Here is a 24242-nt window from a genome sequence, read left to right as displayed (position 1 = left end):
TCCTGGTCTCCCATGCAGGGGCCCAAACACTTGGGCCATCCTCCACTGCCTTCCCGGGCCACAGCAGAGAGCTGGACTGGAAGAGGAGCAATCAGGACTAGAACCCAGCGCCCATTTGGGATACCGGTGCCACAGGCAGAGGATTAACCAAGTGAGCCACGACACCAGCCTGATTACTTTGTGTCCATTGTGAAAGTAATCTTGAAAACAATCTTATTATATATTTACTAAATATACATGTAACAAGTGCCTACTATACACTAGACATTATGGAAGACACTGAAAGAGATGAAAAAATTATTTAATATTAATCAGATATTTTTGTATTATAGAGAAACAAGTGGATTATTTTTTCTCCCATTCCTCATTCTATTTCACTTATATAAGGTCCAAATTTTTGGAAAAATAATTTCATACTAGACTACCTGTATACAGTGCTATAACTATGGTATTTTCATACAACAGTCTAGCTATTACATTCTGGATCTCATAATTAGACATCTAAATATAAAACCATAGCAAGAATATTATAGTTTATATTTAAGCTTTAAGATGTCTTGGCCTCATAACTGTTCCTTGAAGGAATTTATTATTGGCAGTTGACAACATTTCAAACAAAATTATAAAACTTGTAAGGCAGGTGTTTGGCTTAGCAGTAAAAATGCTCATTTCCACATCACAGTACCACAGTTATGGCTCCAATAACTGGGTTCCTGCCACCCACCTGGGAGACCTGGATTTGATGCCTGGCTCCTACCTCAGCCCAGCCATGGTTATTGCAGGCATCTGGAGAATGGATCAGTGGACAGAAGTTTGCTCTCTCTATTGACCTCTTTCTCTCACTCAAATAACATTTCAAACAATGTTACAAAATTTCTTAGAATAGTGTAATTCCACACTCTCCAGAGACAACTCCTGGACAGCCATTTTGGTGTGGGGGTTAAGACACTGCTCTGGAAGGCTGCATCCTATACTGAAAGAGTCTGGGTTGGAATCCTAGCTCTGCCCCCCCAATTCCAGCTTCCTGGAAACTCAAGCTGCTAGTTACAATCTTCCCAATGTTTGTAGAATGTTGAGCCTTGGTGATGAAGAGACTTCTATTTTAAGAACATGATGATATTTTTAAAAACAAATTGACAATTTATGTTCAAAATGAGAGCTGGTCCACGCTTTTTTTATTGCTTTATAGAAAACATTTTACAAAATAAGAAGGACGTCCCCTTTAATATCTTCATGTAAAAATTTCACAGTGCAAGAAAGTGATCACTTTTAAGTATGAAGACATCAAAAGCCAGCCAGTACTTAAGTATAGCACAGAATATTTTTTCTATCACTTTCTTAAAAATGTTGGCACATTACTCGGGTTCTAAAAATTAGTAAGTGTCCACTTTCTGTCTTTTGAAACATTTTATATCCATACTGCATCATATTAATCCTGGTGCTCAAAACAGCTAAGAATCTTGAAAAACCTCTCAGATAGCTCAGATGGCTTGATACCAACTGGTAAAAGGTATACCAGAATACTTTGCATGTAATTGTCTGTCCGTTACCACAATAACCAAGTATAAAGCTGTTATACTTAAAAAAAGAAAAAAAAAAGCTAAAGGAAAATAATTTCACTTTCCTTTGCAAATATCATGTCTTAGCTCTTAAGAGAGGAAAAACTTTCTTGAAGGGGGAAGTATTTTATAAGTAAAAACATCAGGTTTAAGTTAGTTATTACAAATGTCTCATTTAGGAAAGAAAGTGAACATTTTGATTCAAAAGAGTCTAAAAATTTCATCATTACAAGCTTAATTTAAAGCCAAAAAATTGTAACATGTCAAACTAATATAAATCAGTATATTCTATTGTTTTTCAAAGAATCCATAATTGAGGAACAATAGCTTATGTAAGATACCTGTTTCCAACATTTGGTCAGATTCGCTGGTATAAGAAGCCCTAGGCAAAGGATACCGCCTCTGAGTTTGCAGGTCCTCATTTCTTCAGTGAGGGTAGTAGACTGTGTGCCCTTTAACAGCCCTTCCAACCTACAGGTTTATACAGAATTGTTAACCTTGTGTGATCAAAAGAAAGTGTTTCAACTCAATGTCATTTTCCAGATAAATACAGTTCTCCCATTTAAGTGGCGTGCTGTTCTTTAAATGTTTAGATTTTTACTTTAAAATTTATTTTCAAGGTATCTATCACCTTAAAAAAAGATAAGGTACAACTAACAACACAGTCTCCTACTTTTGGCTCTCGCTCTAATCCTATGCAACTTTGGGCCAGGCTCTGTGTGAAAATGAGGGTGGTGCACCTGCTAGCTGCCTTGAAGACCAACAGAGCGACTATGATATATCAAAGTATTTGTAAACTACAAATTACCACATGGATGCAAAGGATTGTCATAAATCTAGGTTGACTTTCCCCTGGTTAAAGAAAAAAAAATTGGATTTTAGAAAATAGGCATTCTTTGTCAATACATAACGCATTTATGATTCTGACTCTGGTTACCTGTCTCTTTTCTTATAATCACTCTGTTCCGTCTCTAATCACGCTTCTAGTTGCACCAGGCCTAGACTCAGTTTCTCTCTCCTGGAGTCCAGAAATCTGACTTTGAAATAGGCGGAAACCACCATAAAGATCGCTGTTACTCTGGCAACTACACTGTCATCACTATTCACTCTACAGAAGTAGTATCATAACTAAACTAGCATCTGACTCACCTAGGAAGTGTTTTAAAAACAGATCTCTGGGCTCCTGCCCACAAATTTCTGATCCAGCAAGTCTGCAGCAGGAAAAACTTCTTAAAAGCTGCCCTGGCAATCACCAACAGTCAACTGATTAGGTCAGTTCCAAGGATTTACTGCTCTGTCTTCAATTTCTTCTCTATAATTTTAGCAAGTGCCAGTTCATGTTTAATATAAAATTTTTCCCTTGCATTGATGACCAGCACATTGAAAAAGATTGCCCATGATCTTGGCTTAAATCCACAGGGAACTAGTCATCACAATCTTTTACAAAAAAATTTAAGATTATAAATTAATTTCAGAGCTAAGCAATGCATGTAGGCAGTGAAAGGTAGCTGGTCCTAGGTTTACATGGTATGTTTGTAGTTGGTCACCATCTTATTTCAGTTGTCACTACTCAATAAAGGATAGCAGGAATACCTCCAAATCACAGAAAGATGGTTAACCAACTATACTCAGTATTTATAAAATGCTTCTAGCAAACATAAATTAAAAGTATTTAAAAAAAAAAAAAAACAACACAGCTTCCTATAGAAACCCAGACATGCACACTTCTGAAGTCTACGGAAAGAAAAAACTGACCAAAACTACAGGTGTTTAAAATTATATCCCATTGACTGTGAAAGTGTAAGCAGGTACAGATTCATCCTTTGGGAGGTTTACCAGGCACAAGTGGAACTCAGCTTCCATTTGTCCTACCCAAAGAGTTAACTGCAAGAACAACATGTGAAGTATTTGGTATAATGTAGTTCTGAATGCCATCCCTTCCAAATTTAACACAAAAGCCAGTTTGTCCCCAGCGCATCTAGGCACTGCGGAATGTTGTCATGTCCTTTGGCTCTCGGCTGGGGACACACCAGTCGTCGGCTTCGTGGTTGGTGTTGTAATGCTTCCAGGCAGCCTTGTTATACACAGGCAATCTTTCTATGGATTCTGTGGACAGAGCCTGAAAAATCAAACAAAAAGCAGAGCCTCTAAATCTGACATTTTCTAGAATTTGAGAAAAGATACAATGAAAAGGTTACTTCACATTTCTAAATACTGCATATATGTGAAACACCTGCCAAATACATGGCACTGGCTAATGTACATGAAAATTGAGTTTTCTGTCTGCACTAATTCCCAAGCCAGCTTGGAAACTCCAGGCCTAAAGTTTCACAGTGGTTACCACTTACAAAACATGACCCAGACCAAAGATTGGCTAGTTGAACAAGTCAGAAGTCAGGTAAGCATAAAAGCATTTTAAAAAAGTATAAAATATTGATACGTGTACCTCAATATATATATACATGGATTCAGTGAAATGTTTTAATTACTTATTAAAAAAATACTGTGTTTTTTTTTTTTTAGTGTTGTCATTGAAGTTGTTTTAAAACATAACATGATTAATAAATATAAAACTGTCTAAGGCATCTTGGCTTCCTGGCTCTGGGGTTGACCTGGGTATTCTCCTTCAGGCCCAGCACCTGTGAATTTCTGTCACGTGATGCTTATGTAACTTCATGTTTGATCCATCACTACCACTATTCAGTTTTACTGCAGCCTTCTTTAAATCACTGCAACCAGAGATACCCTGTATTTTTCTTTATCTTCCAAGCTTGTACTTTTGAGTAGGTCGAACCTCAGGCCATAGGCATTACTCAATATATGGGAAAAGAACAAATTCCATTCTGGTAATTAATGATTCTTTAAGACTTCTTGCTTTTTTCAAAATGGAACTAAAAACATTTTGTCTCTATATGTACTCTTTAAATACTCCAGAATTTCTTGAACTAAAGGCTAGATCAAAATGTTATATATGGTGATAAAAGTGCTGCCTTGCTGTTGCCATTTTAAATTCCTCAAAATTGACATGATTAAAGGGGAAAAAAAGAACTATTATCTGTAAAGAATTTACTCTTTTCAGATGGTTCTTTCAGTACAGTTTTCAGCATTTCCTATGAAATGGGTGCCATCTAATGGCTAGAACAAGAAACTGAAGTCACTAAATTTTGCACCAGTAATCCTGATTATCAGAGATAAGAATTTTCTTTCCCCATAGTTGAGAGGATTATCTGTCCATGTAAACAAAACCAAAACTAAGGTTTCTGCACATATAATAGGGGGGTGGAGTGAAATTTAACAACAATAAAATACTGGCAACATTTCTTGTCATCAAAAGAAATATCACCACCTCAAAAAGCCCACAGTTATTACCTTAATGTAGATCACGGCATCTGTCCCATAACCCTCCAAGGAATACAGCTTTAGGTCCCCCTGGAAGTACTGGGCATAAAGACGGGATATGGGCAATCCATAACCAAAACCAGCCTGTTGAGTGAGAAAAAATTCTAATCAGAAAGCCACAGAATGAAGGACTTTTCTAATTAAAACAAATGTCACTGGTTACCCCAAGGCTATCAGGGCCTGAACCCAAGAGATCTAGTGAGTACTAATAATGATTCCGCTGAAGCTTAGGTGAATATCACACCAGCTAATTCCCTCTGGTCATTTAAAAATGAGTGGGGGTGCTCGGGAAAAAGCTTGAGTGTTTTTGTTTTTGTTTTTGTTTTTCTTTCCTGTGTGCAGTGCTTTTGGCAATGTTACATAAAAACACAGTACCTCTTCTAGGAGCAAGAGCAGAAAAAGCCTCTTTGTAGCCTACTAGATATACCTTATGACTTCAACTCTTGAATTCCCAGCCTGTGTTCTGAACCTGGAGGTATCTAGAATAGGTCTAACTTTGGTAATTCCGTCAGGCCACTTGCCTACTTGAAAATCCAAAACATACCACCACAACACCCCAGCCCACTGCCTTAGAGGCAAAAATCCAAGCTTCTAAAATGAGCTTTCCAGACCTGGTTGAGATCTCTGTCTCTCCACCTTCCAGTTTAGCAGAACCACATTTCCTACTCAAGTCCTCAAACACGTGACTTCAATGTCTCTGTTCATCCTATTCCCAGGATGGAGAATGGCCTCCTTGTTTCTCTGGTTGAAACCCACCAATTCCTTAATACAAAACATCTGAATAAACACAAAAATGGTGTCTTCATCACCGAGTCATGTTGCGTGCCATTCCACATAAATGCTAGTCAAGGGTGAATGTGGACTCAGGAATCGAGTACTGCTAAGAAATCCAGCTTTACCTACCTCTGCTAATTACTACCTGACTTTTCTAACCAAGTTGCTATTGGTCTACTTTCCACACTTCTCCCTGTCCCAGGAGGCTGACCTGAATGGGTTAGGTCCATGGACTCCCAGGTACTGTGTGTGTCTAGCAGACCCTGCCAACGGGCCCCGGGAGGGTTCAAAGCGCAGCAGGCAGGCTATTCAGTTCCCTGGCCCCTGCCCTGCACAGGCTGGGCCTCTAACAGTAAACAGCTACCCTGCAGCTCTCTTTTCTAGGTCCTGCTACCTTTGCCTTCTCCTCATCCTTTTGATCCAGAGGCTGACAGCGTTGTAATGAGGAAGATTTGCTTACAAAGACTAGCGAAAGAACAGGAACCCAGCCTCTTTGTAAGTAAACCTTCCTTGAATTGTAATTTCAGGAAGCCACCTCTTTCCTGTTGTGATCCTTTAAAAAAATTATTTATTTGAAAGGCAGAGTTACAGAGAAGCAGAGAGAGGTCTTCCATCTACTGGTTCACTCCCCAAATGGCCACATTGGCCAGAGCTGTCCAGAGCTGTCCAGATCCGAAGCCAGGAGCTTCCCTCTAGGTCTCTCATGTGGGTGCAGGGGCCCAAGGACCTGGGCCATCTACTGCTTCCCCAGGCCACAGCACAGAGGGGGATTGGAAATGGAGCAGCCGGGACTTGAAGCAGCACCCATAATGGGATGCTGGCACTGCAGGCTGCTGCTAGCTTTACCGATACGCCATGTGCTGGACCCTGTTGTGATCCTGACTGACACATTCTGATTCCAGAACTACAGGAGTAGGTGGCTAAGGCTTCCATGGTACCTGACCTACTTTATCAATGCCAGTCTCTTGACCACACCTGTGAACCTGGGCTTCCCCTGTGACTATGTAACAGAGAAGGAAAACAGCCCAAGGCTAGGCCATGGCTGGATCTACCCAGTATGCCAGCACCTGCTGACACAGACTGGTCTCTCACCACAACCCTTTTTTTGGGGTGGGGCAGTTCTGAAAGATGGGGTGCAAGGTAGCAGTAAACAGGCTGGCTGGCTGGTCAGGGACTCGGGACAAAACCAGAACCTGATGAGACTGAGGTCTGCAAAGGAACTTGGTGGCTACTCTAACTTGGTTTCCAAGGTGAAGATAAGGGAAGTGCCCACCAAAGGCATCCGTGAGGAAGAGGCATGCAATAACCAGGTGGACCAGATGCTACTCCTGTGGCTATCAGGCAGCTCTTCCCCAACTCCCTGTGCTTGCTGATTAGTCCACTTGCAAAGTGGTCATGGCAGCACAGAGGCGGCTCTGCAGGAGCTCAGCAGAGTTCTATTCTTGCTAAGGCTGCCAAGGTATACAGGACAGCCTGTCTCATGGCAAGCCTATTTTTTAAAAATATATAAATTCTGCATCCTAACACAACAAACATATAGGCATTTGCTATGTGCCAGGCACTATAAAAAAACACTTGATATTTATTCCCACAATATCTCCATTTTTCAAGTTGTGCACGCTGTGGCATTGAAAATTAAAAGTCTTCCCACGGCTGCATACCTGGGACATGTGGAGTCAAGAAAGCACCAGAGAGTTCAGATCCAGAGGCTGCATTATGCTGTGCCCCACAAAAATTCTACAATATTTGTTTACTACAAAGCAGCATCTCCCTTCCCTCTCCCTACTTAAAGTTAGAATTCTAAGAAGATGCTGATATCTACCATTTGCTATTATCTGCCCCTGGGCACATGGACATCTGCTCTGGAGAGCTGCATATCTCAAGTGGAGAAGCACATCACTAGAGCAATCATTTCAAAAGCTTGGTAAGACATGACTCATGTTACCACTGCAGCCAAGAATGTGTGCTATATAGCAGGTGAACTATTAGAATCAAGGTCTTCTAGGGTGGGTATTTGGCCTAGCATTAAAATGTGCCTGGGGGGGTTGGCGCTGTGGCGCAGCAGGTTAACGCCCTGTCCTGAAGTGCCAGCATCCCATGTGGGCACCGGTTCTAGTCTCGGCTGCTCCACTTCCAACCTAGCTCTCTGCTATGGCCTAGGAAGGCAGGAGAAGATGGGCCCCTGCACTGCATGGGAGACCCAGAAGAAGCTCCTGGCTCCTGGCTTCGGATTTGCGCAGCTCTGGCTGTTGCAGCCAACTGGGGAGTGAACCATCAAATGGAAGCCCTCTCTCTCTCTCTCTCTCTGCCTCTCCTCTCTCTATGTAACTCAGACTTGCAATAAATAAATAAATCTTTAAAAAAAATGTGCCTGGGTTTGATTCCTGGCTCCAGCCTTCCACCAACAAAGACCCTGGGAAGCATCGGGAGATGGTTAAAGTGACTGGGTTTCTAATTCCTGAACCTGGCCCTGGCCCAGCCATGGCCACTGTGGGCATCTGGGGAATGGAAAATCCTCTCTACTTTCAAAAATAAAAATTAAAAATAAACATTTTAAAACACTTAAAAGGGTTCAATGCTATAATGTAGTAGGTAAAGCTACCACCTGCGGTGCCAGCATCCCATATAGGCACTGGTTCAAGTCCCGGCTGCTCTACTTCTGATCCAGCTCTCTGCTATGGCCCAGGTCCTTAGGCCCCGGCACCCTTGTGGGAGACCTGGAAGAAGCTCCTGGTTCCTGGCTTTGGATCAGCCCAACTCTGGCCATTGCAGCCACTTAGGGAGTGAACCAGCAGATAGAAGACCTCTCTCTCTCTCTCTCTCTCTCTGTAACTCTGCCTTTCAAACAAATATTTTTAAAACAAATTTGAAAGAAAAAATTTTTTTTAATTCTTAAAACGATAAAGACTTCCTAGCAACTTCCTAGGACAGGGTCTAGAATAGACCATCTTATCTTGTATTTCATGTCATCCATCTTATCTTGTATTTCACGTCACAGGGTAATTCCAGTCTATTAGCTGGTGAAGCTTCAAAGCCTGGATGAATAGAACTCTTCTAGATTTACAGAACAAAGATTTGCCAAAGTGTTTTTTGTGAGGTTTCGGGTGGTAAGGATAGGGACGTAGTCAACTCAAAAAGTTGACTGTGGGGCTGGCGCTGTGGCTTAGCAAGTAAGGCCGCCACCTGCAGTGCCAGCATCCCATATGGGCACCAGTTCAAGTCCCAGCTGCTCCACTTCAATCCAGCTCTCTGCTGTGGCCTGGCAGTAGAAGATGGCCCAAGTGCTTGGGCACCTGCACCCATGCAGGAGACACAAATGAAACTCCTGGCTTCCAACTGGTGCAGCTCCAACCGTTGCAGCCAACTGGGCAGTGAACCAGTGGATGGAAGACCTCTCTCTGCCTCTCCTTCTCTCTGTGTAACTCTGACTTTCAAATAAATAAATAAATCTTTTTTAAAAAAAGTTGACTGTATTTTATATCTGAAAACAGGTGTCACTAAGATCAATAAAGGTAGCAATTATAATTTGAGCTTGCTTCAGGCTAGTGATAAAATGGATTTGAATTTAAATCTCATTTCTGATTCTACAACATGAGACCTAATTACAAATACCTGAGGAAAAATGTCTACACAAGATGAAATCAGTGTTGACCTGGGGCCAGTGCTGCAGCATAGTGGGTAAATCTGTTAACTGCAGCACCAGCATCCCATATGGGCACTGGTTCATGTCCCGGCTGCCCTACTTGCAATCCAGCTCCCTGCTAGTGCAGCTGGGAAAGCAGCAGAAGATAGCCCAAGTCTCTGGCCTCTGCATCCAAGTAGGAGACCTGGAAAAAGCTCCTGCTTCCTGGCTTTGGACAGGCCTAGCTCTGGCTGTTGCAGCCACTTGGGGAGTGAACCAGCAGATGGAAGATCTGTCAACTCTGCCTTTCAAATAAATAGATCTTAAAAAAAAAAAAAAAATAGTATTTCCAAATACCAGTAAAACCAGATTTTCTTTCACAATAAAATTATTCTATCACAGTGTAGGGGAAACCATGCTCCCTATCAAGCTGGCAACAAGAACTCTGAAACCGCAATCTCTGTCTTGTGCCCATTTCATTAAAAAGAAGTACTCCCAAGGCTGCTGAAATGCAGAGGGAAGTGCTTCCCATGGTGCCCCCTCTTCCTGTTGAAGCACCCTACACAAAGGCAATTCACAAAAAGCACACTTCATTCTCTTGGTCACATACCAGGGGCACTGCGCGTGAAGTCTCTACACGAGGTCGGGGTGCAGTTGAATACATGTAGTTGAAGAGTCTGTCAATTTTCCTCAAAGGAACGCCACCTCCTCGGTCACTCATCTAAGACAAGATAGGATCATGCTCTGAGACCAAATTCTGTGACCCACAAACACCACTGCATACTCAGCATCACAGGGTAAACACTGGTGGGAGAGCACTGCTTTGAGAATTAGTACCACACAGCCCAATTCGCAAACAGAAACATTTCCCTTGAGCATGTACCTGACACGCCCTCTAATATCTGTAAAATTCTAATACATAATTCACTTCTGTGGTTTCACGCTCTTCCTGAGGTCCCACCAACAGCACACTGTTCTCACCCATCTTGGGTGTAACAACAAATTTGTCATCCCTTTCTGGAGGACAGTGTGGTGACAAGGAAGAAATTTTAAATGCATGGACCTTGCCACTCAACATTATCACTTCAGGAAACTTATTCTAGTAAGAAAGAAAGTATGCAATCGATGAGAATAGCCACCACAGTTCTATGTAAAGTAGCCAAAACTGAATAATGACCTAAAGGAGTTAGCCAACTAACGTACATTTTAAACAAAGTATTACATTTGCCAGTAAGTATTATATAGAAAATAAGATGTGAGAGATGTCTACAAAATACTAAACAGTAAAACCCAAGTTAGAAGGTATTTATAATTTCTAATTTTATAAAAATTACATACAAGAGTACTTCCACAAGTTCATGAAGGGGCCAGCACTGTGGCATAGTGGGTAAAGCTGCTGCCTGCAATGCTGGCATGCCATATGGGCACTGGTTTGTGTCCCAGCTGCTCCACTTCTGATCCAGCTTCCTGCTAATATGTCTGAGGAAAGCAGCAGAAAAATTACCCAAGTGTTTGGGTCCCTGCTACCCACGTAGGAAACCTGGATGAAGGTCCTAACTCCTGGCTTCACCTGGCCTACCCTTGGTCATTGCAGCCATCTGGGCAGTGAACCAGCAGATGGAAGAATGAACTTTCTTCCCTCACTCCCTCTCTAACTCTTTCAAATAAATCTTTAAAAAAAAAAAAAAAAAAGTTCATGGAGGAGCCAGCCTTCTGGTGTAGCACAGAAAGCCACCATCTTGGATGCTGGCATCTTATATGGGTGCATTCGAGTCTCGGCTACTCCACTTCCAACTCAGCTCCCTCCTCACGGCCTGGGGAAAACAGCACAGGATAGACCAAGTGCTTGGGCCTCTGCCACCCACATAAGAGACTGAATGAAGCTCCCAGCTCTCGGCTGTCTCAACCCTGGCCACTGTGGCCATGTGGAGAGTGAACCAGAATATGGAAAACCTCTCTCTGTCTCTCCCTCTCTGTAACTATGCCTTTCAAATAAATAAATTTTTAAAAAATTTCATGGAAAATGAAACTAAAGATGTTTAATTTTCTATGAACATGAAAACTCCTTGAATGCATGGATTTAAATTTATTTATTTTATTTGAAAGGCAGAATGACAAAACAGGAAGCTGGATCAGAAGCAGAGCAGCCTGGACTTCAACCAGTACTCCAATATGGGATGCTGGTACCCACAAGCAAACAACTAACTGTACCACAATGTTGGCCCCTTCACTGTTTATTTGAAAACCAGAGACCCAAACAAAGAGCAAAAGAGAGACAGACAGATGGAGACATTCATCCACTAGTTCACTCTCCAAATGCCCATAATAGCCAGAGTTGAGGGTTGGACCATACCAAACCTAGGAGCCCAGAAGTCAAACCAGGCCTCCCGTGTGCGTAGCAAGGGCCAAATAGATGAGCCATCCCCTGTTGCCTCCTAGGGCAGGCATCAGCAGGACACTGGATAACAAGCAGAGTAGCTGGAACTCAGACCAGGCACAAAGGATGTAGGCATCCCAAGCAGCAACTTAAACTGCTGTGCCAAATGCCTGCCCATAAACTTACCTTTCCACAAACTTTCTAAAGTCCCCTCGCATTATAAAAAAGTCTGAAATTAGATAATTTTAATGTATATGGAATGAGTGATTTTTTCTTTCTTTAGATTTTCAGCCTGAAGCTTTTAAAAATCTTTATTGTGAAAGAGTGATTGATTTCCCAAATCCTGGTTCATTGCTAAAATGCACACAGAAGGCAGGGCTGAGCGAGGCCAAAGATAGAAGCAAGGGACTCAACTGAATCTCCCACATGGTGGCAGGGACCCAACTACTTGAGCCATCACCTGCTGCCTCCTAGGGTACAAATTAGCCAAAAGCTGGAAATAGGAACAAAGCCAGGACTTGAACCCAGGCACACTAATATGGGATACAGACATCCCAAGTGGCATCTTAACTTCTATGCCAAACGCCCACCCTAGTTTGAGTTTTTTCCCCACGGTGTTTTCACTATAGAAAATAGTAACATTTTCATTTTCAGCAAGGAAAAAAGCATCTAAAAGAAATTTTACAACACAGAACCCAGGCAACTTTCTGGTAAGTTTAGACACAGGCCATCATATAATTTACATCACTTTTCAACTCAAATAACCATCTGGTGGATTGAACTCAGTAATTTATCTATATATTATTCTTATTTTCCTTCAAAGTTAATTAACATGGGCTTTTATTATTATTATTATTATTTTTTTGGCGCCGGCTCTTGCAGTGGTGGTGCCAGCCAGGGTCCGAGTAGGCCCGGTCCATGGTGAGCGCCATGTCGCTGCCCGGCATCTCAGCGCTCAGGCCAGCAACTTTGCCGTGTGGCATGGCCGCCCTGCGCCGCCGGGGGCCAACATGGGCTTATTTTCTAAGGTATTATACATACATTCATATATATAGGACTGAATAACACATATTTCACAAGTGGGCTTTTGGTCCAGTGCTTTAAGTCATCACTTGGGACATTCATTCCATTATCATAGTGCAGGGATCAAGTCACAGCTCTACTTCTGATACCGTTTCCTGCTAATGTGTCTAGGAGGCAGCAGATGGCTCAAGTACTGAGTCCCTGATACCCTATGAGAGATTCAGATGGAGTTCCCGTTTCCTGGCTTTGGCTTAGCCCAGCCCTGGGCTTTGGTGGCCATCTGAGTGAACCGGCAGATGGAAGTGCTCTCTCTGTGTTTCTCTTTCAAATAAAATGAAGTATTTTTTTTTTTTAAAGTCAATAGGCTGAATGGCTAATGGTTGTATTATATATATATATATATATTTTAAACATCTTTATAGCATGTATTTATTACTTTTATAGTGGGAATTATATAGCTAATTTTTAAAATATCTTCCTTGAAACACCATTTGAATACATCTCTCAATATATCTAAATTAATCATAGTTAATTAAAGTATACAAGGACTTTACCAAGAACTTGTGTCTAACATTCTGCCTGAAGTTGTTAACTATGAATGCAAAACCCTGAAGTGATTTATTTCAGTAAAATGAAGAAAAAGTTCTGAGTATTTTCAGAACCCCATCAATTTGTTAATTCTCCATCCTTAAAACCCATGTTCTGCTGTGCACCTGCTGGTAATGTGAGAGAGAAGTATGCAAGTTCTGTAAATGCTAAGAGGTAAACAACGCATTAGGACAGACGGTTATGGGCTGGCGTTGTGGTATAGGGGGTAAAGCCAGTATCACAGGCAGCAACACTGGAATCCGATACTGATACCAGTTTGGGTCCCAAATGCTCCAATTCCAATCAGGCTCCCTGCTAATGGCCTTAGTAAGCAACAGAAGATGGCCCAAATGCTTGGGACCCTGTACCCACATGGGAAACCCAGATGGAGTTCTAGGTTCCTGGCTTCAGCCTGGCCCAGTCCTGACCATTGTGACCATTTATGTAGTAAAGCAACAGATGGAAAATATCTCCCTCCCCATCTCCCGTAAACTCTGCCTTTCAAATAAGTAAATAAACCTTTTAAAAAAAAGATAGCAAGATAAAAAGGTACACTTGAATAAAAATTTCCTGGTTTACCTCAATCTTTTGGTCAGAGGGGCAGTAACAGTAAGGTAAGGATAAAACAAGAAGTGAGTTCCAGTCACCAGCTATATAAGAAATGCAAAGGAGCTGGGGGACAGGGGACCATGAGAAGCAACATTTTAGTGGTGAATAGGCCCAGGAGACCATAGGAATCCAGTCCGAGAAAGGAGAAGGGAATCTCTTCTGCTTGCCACCAGCCATGCAATAAACGGGAGCCGACGTGTTATAAGGTGGTCAGAAGGTCTCTCAGAGAGCTGTCAGAGGAAAAGGAAAGAGGGAATGGACAGACATTTGCTCCATATATATTTAAGGAAAGAAGAATGGCACCCTGATGACAAATTGACAGACAATTGTGACAGCTCAAGTTCTTAGAGAACTCTCTAAGATAACTTGGGGGCTGGTGCTGTGGTGTAGCAGGTAAAGCCGTGGCCTATGACACTGTCATCTCATATGGGTGCCACATCTTAACCACTGTGCCAAATACCCACCCCAATTCAATGGCCTCTAATAAATGAGGATTTTTTTTTAAGATTTATTAATTCATATGCAAGACAGAATTATAGAGAGAGAGGGACAGACACAGAGATTTTTCCATCCACTGGTTGACTCCCCCCAGATGGCCATAACAGCCTGGGCCAGGCCAAAGCCAGGAGCCAAGAGCTTCATGTGGGTCTCCCACGTGGGTGGCAGGGACCCAAACACTTGGGCCATCTTCTACTGCTTTTCTCAGGCCATTAGCAGGGGCTAGATTGGAAGCAGAGCAGCCCGGCACCTGAACTGGCACCTATATTGGATGCTGGAGTTACAGGCAGCAGCTTTATCTGCTGTGCTACAGCGCCGTCCCCAAATGAGTTTGTTTTTAAAAAATTCATGGAAAATGGAATTAAAAGATTTGGGTACAAAAAAATTTTGAAACCCATGCACAGTGTTTCCATAATATGTACTTTCCATGAACTTTATGAAGACCCCTACTATTTGTAGGTATCTGCAAACCACCACCAAAGTCAACTTTAAAAATTTTTTAATGCCTCAAAAAGAAACCATGGCTCCTTTGGCCATCACACCCATAAGCAACCCCGTATCTACTTCTTGTCTCTAAATGTTTGCCCATTCCAGACATATTGTGTGGCCCTATGTGACTGCTCATTTCACTTAGCATGGATGTCCAAGACTCATCTTACATCTGAATGCCTGTCCTTAAGGCCAAGTAACATTCCATTGTATGTATATACCACATTTTGTTTACCTCTTCACTAACTGATGCTCAGTAGGCTGTTTCCATCCTTTGACTAGGATGAATAGCGCTGTGATAAATGCTCACATACAAGTTTTTGCTAGAATACCTGTATTTAATCCTTTTGGGGTTCACCTAGAAGAGTGGAATTACTGGGTCACTGTTAACATTTCTCTGTACCAATTCATTGCAAGTTGCTCCATGCAAGAAAGGAGGACCTCAGGCAACAGAGACTAGCTGTAGAGCCAGAGCACAAAAGCACATCAGAAAGAAGCCGAAAAAAGTATATGGAAGGGCTAACTGCAGCACAATTTAAGCCCTGGTGGGGAGGAAGAGAGCCCATGGTAGTAGAGCATGGATGGCTGACCTGGGTCCACAAAGAAGTGGGAGCAGAAGACAAGACACATGGGACTTACTATAAATCAAGTAAGCCTTAATAGATGAGATGCTGTTTTGCAACTAATGAAAAATAGGCACATTAGCATCTGGGTTAAAAAAATAAACTAAGTGACACAAACAGAATTATTTTAATAGCAAACAGATGGTACTGTCATAGTGTTCATTTATTTGTGCCTTCCCCTTTTAAATGAAAACCGAGAGAGACAAATAGATAAAAAAAAAAAGAAAGAAAGAAAGAAAGAAACCCAAAGGAAACAGTGCAGGGAGCAGAAGCAAATTATTTTAAAAAATCACTACAATCGGGGCCTGTGCTGCAGCTCAGTAGGCTAAGCCTCTGTCTGTGGAGCTGGCATCCCAAATGGATGCCGGTTCATGGCCTAGCTGCTCCTCTTCCAATCCAGCTCTCTGCTGTGGCCTGGGAAAGCAGAAGATGGCCCAAGTGCTACAGCCCCTGCAACTGTGTAGGAGACCTGCAAGAAGCTCCTGGCTGCCTTAGATCCAGCTGTTGTAGCCATTTGGGGAGTGAACCAGCAGATGGAAAACCTTTCTCTCTGTCTCTCCCTCTGTACCTCTAACTCTCAAATAAATAAAGTAAAATGGAGATAACAGAACCTGTTAAGTACGGTTGTCAGAAAAAATGAAATTTAAAAAGAATCACTACAATTAATATCCTTGCAGTGACAAAATAAAACTGGAATACCATAAAAAGGAATAACTTCTTGAAATTTCCTAATAAGATAATACAAGGAAGTACTGGGAATTTTTTTTTTTAATTTAATTAGAGGAACAGAGAGTTTCTTTTTTTTTCTTTCTTTTTTTTTTTTTTTTTTTTTTGACAGGCAGAGTGGATAGTGAGAGAGAGAGACAGAGAGAAAGGTCTTCCTTTTTGCCGTTGGTTCACCCTCCAATGGCCACTGCGGCCAGCACATCTCGCTGATCCAAAGCCAGGAACCAGGTGCTTCTCCTGGTCTCCCATGCGGGTGCAGGGCCCAAGGACTTGGGCCATCCTCCACTGCCTTCCCAGGCCATAGCAGAGAGCTGGCCTGGAAGAGGGGCAACCGGGATAGAATCCGGCGCCCCAACCGGGACTAGAACCCGGTGTGCCGGTGCTGCAATCCAGAGGATTAGCCTGTTAAGCCACGGCGCCGGCCGAGTACTGGGAATTTAAAGTCATGGAAATCTCATAGAACAGAACAGAAAGTTAAAGTGATTAAAAAAAAAAAAGGAAGAAATAAGAAAAATCAGAGCACGATTTCATGAAGCCCCAGCAGTAGGACTACCTTAAAGAGTTAAGAAACGAGGAAGGATAATGGAAGGTCTACAGGACCTAACCCAATGAGACAGAAAAGGCTGACAGTGAAATTTCAGACACAGATGAAAAATAGATCTTAAAACAGTACAGATGAAAAATTAGATTTTTAGAGCTGAGAGCCTCCACACCAGTATTGGAGAGTATCAGGTGAGACCAGACTGCAGCAGCCCAAGCCAGTGAAAAAGCTGCAGGAAAAGTCTAGAGGGAATTCAGCTTAGAGCCCTGTGGGGATAGTGTACCTGCCAAACTAGAGGAGAAAAAATAAAGGGAGTTGGGGGGACACATTTTCTCTCTCCCTGATCACCCTGCAACAGCATCCTGTAACAAGCTGATAGAGAGCAGGCACCATTTTGGACATACATAACAGCTACACCAGCTCATGTCCATGCCCAGCAACCAGCCAAATGGAGACTGCTGAGTCTGGTGGGGAGAACAGATAGGGAGCTGGACTCAGACACAGTCCAAAGATAAAAGCCACCACAGTGAAAACAACAAAGAAGAAACCAACTAGTATCTCCATAAATGCCGAATAACACACACACCAATTTAAGAAACAAGAATAAGGAAGACAACATGACACCCCCGAAAAGAACACAACACTTCAATACTAGATTGTGAAGATGAGACTGAAGGAATGCCAGAAATAGAATTCAAAAAATTGATCATTAGGATTATGTAGACGTAATCAGAAGCAAATGCACAAATTAATGAAATGCATAATGACATGAAAGAAAATTTCTTCCATGAAATTGAGATCTTAAGAAGAAATCAAAATGAAATCTTGAAAATGAAGAATTCAGTACAACGAATAAAAATGCAGTGGAAAGCCTTAACAACAGAATCAGTGAGTCAGAAGAAAGACTATCCAATTTAGAAGACAAAGCACAGGAAATTATACAATCAGACAAAACCTAATAATTAGAAAACTAAAAAACACTGTTGGTAATCTACAGGATACTATCAAATGATCCAACATACAGGTTCTAGTTCTTGAAGGAGTGGAAAGAGAGAAAGGATTAGAAGGCCTTTTTAAGCCGGCGCCGCGGCTCACTAGGCTAATCCTCCACCTTGCGGCGCCGGCACACTGGGTTCTAGTCCCAGTCAGGGAACCGATCCTGTCCCGGTTGCCCCTCTTCCAGGCCAGCTCTCTGCTGTGGCCAGGGAGTGCAGTGGAGGATGGCCCAAGCTCTTGGGCCCTGCACCCCATGGGAGACCAGGAGAAGCACCTGGCTCCTGCCATCGGAACAGCACGGTGCGCTGGCCACAGCGCGCCTACCGCGGTGGCCATTGGAGGGTGAACCAACGGCAAAAGGAAGACCTTTCTCTCTCTCTCTCACTGTCCACTCTGTCTGTCAAAAAAAAAAAAAAAAAAAGAAGGCCTTTTTAGTGAAATAATAACAAAGTTTTCCTAATTTGGAAAAAGAAAGGGACATCCAAGTACAGGAAGCACATAGAACTCCTAATTGACATGATCAGAAAAGCTCTTCACCATGATACATTGTAATCAAACTCTCCAAAGTAAAACATAAAGAAAAGATCTAAAATGTGCACAAGAGAAACACCAGATTACTTTCAGAGGATCTCCAATTAGACTCACAGTGGACTTCTCATCAGAAACCCTACAGGCTAAGAGAGAATAATGAGATATATTCCAAGTCTTAAGAAAAAAGAACTATCAACCCAGAATACCATACCCTGCAAAATTCTCATTTACAAATGAAGGTGAAATAAAGGCCTTCCATGACAAATAGAAATTGAAAGAATTTGTCACCACCCATCCTGATTTACAGAAAATGTTTAAGGATGAGCTGCAGACGGAAACATGGTCATCACTATGAAAGAAGGTAAAGGAAGGAAAGCTCTCAGTAAAAGAACAAAGGAAATCTCAAGTAAAAAAATAGAAATATTTATGGAAAAATATCAGGGCCAAGTCGTTACTTATCAATAGTCAACTTGAATGTAAATGGCCACAACTCTCCAGTTAAAAGACACAGACTGGCTGAATGGACTGAAAAACAAAACCCAGCTATTTTCAGCCTACAAAAAACACATCTCACCAACAAAGATGCACAGACTGAAAGTGAAAGGATGGAAAAAGATATTCCATGCCAACAGAAACCAAAAAAGAGCTGGTATAGCCATCCTTATATCATTCAAAATAGACTTTAACACAAAAACTATTAAAAGAGACAAAGAAGGACACTATATAATGATTCAGGAATCAATTCAACAAGAAGATGTAACTATTATGAACATATATGCACCTAATTACAGGAGACCTGGCTAATTAAAAGAAATGTTAAGGGATCTAAACAGAGACACAGACTCAAAAATAGTAGTAGGGGATTTCAATACCCCTTTCAGCAATAGACAGATGAACCAGACAGAAAATCAGCAAGGAAACAGTGCAGTTAATCAACACTACAGACCAAATGGACCTAACAGATATCTAAAGAACTTTTCATCCTACAGTTGCAGAATACACATTCTTCTCAGCAGTGCATGGAACTTTCTCTAGGATTGACCACATACTAGGCCATAAAGCAAGTCTCAGCAATTCAAAAAAATTGAAATCATACCATGCATTTTCTCAGACCACAATGGAATGAAGCTGCAAATCAGCAACTCAGGAATCTCTAGAACATATGTAAACACATGGAGACTGAACAACATGCTCCCGAATGAACAGTGGACCATACAAGAAACCAAAAGACATCAAAAAATTTCTGGAAACAAAGACAATACAACATATCAAACCTTATGGGATACATCAAAAGCAGTAAGAGGAAACTTCATAGCAATTGGTGCCTACATCAAGAAATTGGAAAGGCACCAAATAAATGAGCCATCAATGCATCTCAAGGATCTAGAAAAATAACAGCAAACCAAACCCAAAACTAGTAGGAGAAAAGAACTAAAATTAGAGAAGAAATAAAAAAAAAATTGAATACAAAAGATCAGCAAAACAAAGAGCTGGTTTTTTGAAAAAATATGCAAAATTGACACACCATTGGCCCAACTATCCATAAAAAGGAGAGAGAAGAGCCAAATCAATAAAATCAGAGATGAAAAAGGAAATTTAACAACACCACAGAAATAAATAGAATCATCAGAAATTACTACAAAGAGCAATATGCCAACAAACTGGGAAATCAAGAATGGATAGATTCTTGGACACATATAACCTATCTAAATTGAGCCATGAAGACAGAGAAAACCATGATGAAAACTCCAACTAAACTGGGTATAGCAGGAACATTCCTGAATACAGTCAAGGCAATTTACGAAAAACCCACAGCCAGTATCCTATTGAATGGGGAAAAGTTGGAAGCATTCCCACTGATCTTCAGAACCAGACAGGGATGACCACTCTCACCAGTGCTGTTCAATATAGTCCTGGAAGTTTTAGCCAGAGCCATTAGGCAAGAAAAACAAATCAAAGGGGTACAGATTGGGAAAGAGGAAGTCAAACTATCCCTATGTGCAGATGAGATCATTCTATATATAAGGGATTCAAAAGACTCCATCAAGAGTCTAGGAACTCATAGAAGAATTTGGTTAAAGAAGCAGGATATAAAATCAATACACAAAAATCAACAGCTTTTGTATACACAGACAAAGCCACGGTTGAGAAAGAACTTCTATGATCAATCCCATTCACAATAGCTATACAAACAATCTATCAAAGACCTTGGAATAAATTTAACCAAGGATGCCAAAGATCTCTATGATGAAAATTACAAAACATTAAAGGAAGAAATAGAAGAAGATATAAAAAAATCTTCCATGTTCATGGATTGAAATAATATCATCAAAATGTCCATTCTTGGGGCTGGTGCTTTGGCACAGCAGGTTAAAGCCCTGGCCTGAAGCACCAGCATCCCATATGGGTGCTGGTTCTAGTCCCAGCTGCTCCTCTTCCCATCCAGCTCTCTGCTATGACCTGGGAAAGCAGTGGAGGATGGCCCCAGTCCTTGGGATCCTGCACCCACACGGGAGACCTGGAAGAAGCTCCTGGCTCCTGATCAGCACAGCTCCGGCCGTTGCGGCCATCTGGGGAGTGAACCAGCAGATGGAAGACCTCTCTGTCTCTACCTCTCTCTGTAACTCTGTCTTTCAAATAAATAAATCTTAAAAAAGAAAAAAGTCCATTCTTCCAAAAGCAATTTACAGATTCAATGTGATACCAATCAAAATATCAAAGACATTCTTCTCAGATCTAGAGAAAATTGTGCTGAAATTCATATGAAAACAAAGGAGACCTTGAATATCTAAAGCAGTCTTATACAACAAAAACAAAGTTGGCAGCATCACAATATCAGATTTCAAGACATAGTACAGGGCAGTTATAATCGAAACAGCCTGGTACTGGTACAGAAACAGATGGGTAGACCAATGGAACAGAACAGAAACTCCAGAAATCAATCCAAGCATCTACAACCAACTTATATTTGACCAAAGAGCTAAAACCAATCCCTACAGTAAGGACAGTCTCTTCAACAAATGTTGCTGGGAAAACTAGATTTCCACATGCAGAAGTTTGAAGCAGGACACCTACCTCACACTTTACACAAAAATCCACTCCAGCCGGCGCCGTGGCTCAACAGGCTAATCCTCCGCCTTGCGGCGCCGGCACACCGGGTTCTAGTCCTGGTCGGGGCACCGATCCTGTCCCGGTTGCCCCCCTTCCAGGCCAGCTCTCTGCTGTGGCCAGGGAGTGCAGTGGAGGATGGCCCAAGTGTTTGGGCTCTGCACCCCATGGGAGACCAGGAGAAGCACCTGGCTCCTGCCATCGGAACAGCGCGGTGCGCCGGCCACAGCGCGCTACCGCGGCGGCCATTAGAGGGTGAACCAACGGCAAAGGAAGACCTTTCTCTCTGTCTCTCTCTCTCTCACTGTCCACTCTGCCTGTAAAAAAAAAAAAAAAAAAAAAAAAAAATCCACTCCAAATGGATTAAAGACCTAAATCTACAACCTGAAACTATCAAATTATTAGAGAACTGGCAAGGATGTGGGGGAAAAAGGCACCCTGAGCCACTGTTGGTGGGAACATAAACTGTTGAAACCACTATGGAAGACAGTATGGAGATACCTCAAAAATCTGAATACAGACCTACCATATGACCCAGCCATCCCACTCCTGAGAATTTACCCAAATCAAAAGAAATTAGGGGCTGGCACAATGGCATAGCCGATAAAGCCACTGCCTGTGGTGCTGGCATCCTGTATGAGCGCCAGTTCAAGTCCCAGCTGCTCTACTTCCAATTCAGCTCTCTGCTATGACCTGGGAAAGCAGTGGAAGATGGCCCAAGTCCTTAGGCCCCTGTACCCACATTGGGAGACCCAAAAGAAGCACCTGGCTTCAGCTTGGCCCAGCCCTATCCATTGTGGTCATGTGGGGAATAAACCAGCAGATGAAAGACCGCTCTCTCTCTCTCTGCCTCTGCCTCTCTGTGACTCTGGCTTTCAAATAAATAAATAAATCTCTTTAAAAAAGAAAAAAAAAAGGAAATCAGTATATGAACTAGTTATCTATACCTCCATGTTCACTGCAGCACAATTCACAATAACAAAGATATGGAATCAACCCAGATGTCCATTAACTGGACATCACCCTTTCATGATGAAATGGATATAGAAATTACGGTATATATACACTATGGAGTACTGCTAAGCTATAAAAAAAAAAAAATGAAGTCCTGTTTTTTGCAACAAGATGGTCATAACTGGAAACCATTATACTTAGTGAAATAAGCCAGTCCCAAAAATATATCATGTTTTCTCTGATTTATCATAACTAATAGAATACCTCAGATGTAATATATTGGAGTAAAATAGACGTTTTGAGAATAGATAATTGTTTATAGCCCTTGTCTCTTCCATTGAGGAACAGTGTTTTGTTTTTGTTTTGTTTTCTTTCTTTTCATACTATTTGTTGAACTCCTTTACTTAGAGTAGGGTTAACTACATGATCATTAACTACACTGAAAATAATCATGGTAAAAATTAAGAACAGAAATCCAAGAGGGAGGGGGAAGAAGGGTTGGAGCACGGGTGGGAGGGGATATCCCACTGTGTCCTAAATCTGTATATATGAAACTTGCGTAACTTAAATAAAATTTAAAAAAAGAAAAAGAGAAAGCCCTCACTGACTTTGAGGCTCCGTGCCAAGCAACGTTGTCAGCTGCCCAGCTGAGTGTCAAAGGTATGCTCCTATGTGCAGGTCCCTTGCCAAGGGCTGGAAGTTGGAAGGGTTATTGGTTCAGGCACTTCAGCAAACCTCAGTCCAATCAGTAGCTGACCACTAACCTAACAGAATAGGCTTCATTGACCAACACACAAAGAATACAGACTATAAACAGTTCAAAAAAGTCACCAGACACTCCCCCCGATGCTGCGCTAATAAAAAAAAAAAAAAACTTTGGGAGAAGGTAGTATCAGATCTCCAGAGTTATTTTTTTTTCTAATTAAAAAAAAAAAAGTGTTATTTATATGAAAAGCAGAGAGGTAAAGACAAAGACAGAAAGATCTTCCATCCAGTGGTTCATTCCACTATTGCCTGCAACAACTAGGACTGGGCCAAGCCAAAGTCAGAAGCTGTGAATTCCATCTGGGTCTCCTATGTGAGTGGCAGGGACATCTAGGTAAGTCATCACCTGCTACCCAAAGGGTTATCAGCATTAGCAGCATTAGCAGGGAGCTAAATACATAGAGGGGAACCAGGACTCAAACCTATACATTTCCATATAGGAGTCTCACATGGCAGCTTAATTACTGTGCTTGGGTCCCTGCCATCCACAAGGGAGACACAGACAGGCTGTTGCAAGCATCTGGGGAGTAAACCAGCAGATGGAAGTTCTCCTTTTCTGTCACTTTAACTTTTAAATAAAAATAAATAAAAACACTTTAAAATGAAACATGCTATCCTAATTTCATAATTGCTACAAATACCCAAATATTTTAGATCTTGCTCATCTAAATGGATAGTACTGATGACTGCTAAAGTACAATCACCAAGATTTACTTTAACTTGAACTGCCTGGATTAGGGACCAGAATAGAAGTGGAATGAAGGGTTAATTCTATGACCTGCTACTAGATAAATGAAGCTATGTGCTTATTATCTATTAGCCAAGACTTCTTTCTTTCCTTTGAGAGTAAATCGTGTTTTCCAGATATTATGTGTATGGTTATCCTTGTATGCCTGTAGATCAATTTTAAAAATAGAAGCATTTACCTTCACAGTCAAATCCTCATTACCCAGTGTGACATGAACTTGAATGGGGGGGTAAACACCTTTGTCGGCATGGTGTTCCATGGTTGCTCTCATTGCATTCTGAAATATATTAGAATTACATTTAAAAAACAGTT

At 41.6% G+C, this 24242-nt stretch overlaps 1 protein-coding gene across 1 annotated transcript in view; it reads right to left on the bottom strand.

The window, feature by feature from the left end:
- Nucleotides 1–362: 362 nt before the first annotated feature.
- PDK1 (pyruvate dehydrogenase kinase 1) overlaps nucleotides 363–24242 on the bottom strand; it is a 39919-nt gene continuing 16039 nt past the window's right edge. Inside the window, exons 8-11 of the mRNA XM_062187805.1 lie at nucleotides 24109–24207; nucleotides 9965–10075; nucleotides 4929–5042; nucleotides 363–3678 (exon numbers count right to left, since the gene is read on the bottom strand). Coding sequence (XP_062043789.1) covers nucleotides 3538–3678; nucleotides 4929–5042; nucleotides 9965–10075; nucleotides 24109–24207 — 465 coding nt within the window. The 3' untranslated portion in view covers nucleotides 363–3537. The remainder of the gene's footprint in view (nucleotides 3679–4928; nucleotides 5043–9964; nucleotides 10076–24108; nucleotides 24208–24242) is intronic.

This window comes from Lepus europaeus, chromosome 1 (assembly GCF_033115175.1).
Source record: "Lepus europaeus isolate LE1 chromosome 1, mLepTim1.pri, whole genome shotgun sequence".
NCBI classification, from domain to species: Eukaryota; Metazoa; Chordata; class Mammalia; order Lagomorpha; family Leporidae; genus Lepus; species Lepus europaeus.
The sequence above is the reverse complement of the archived record's forward strand: the minus strand, read 5'-3'. Positions and strand labels throughout refer to the sequence as shown.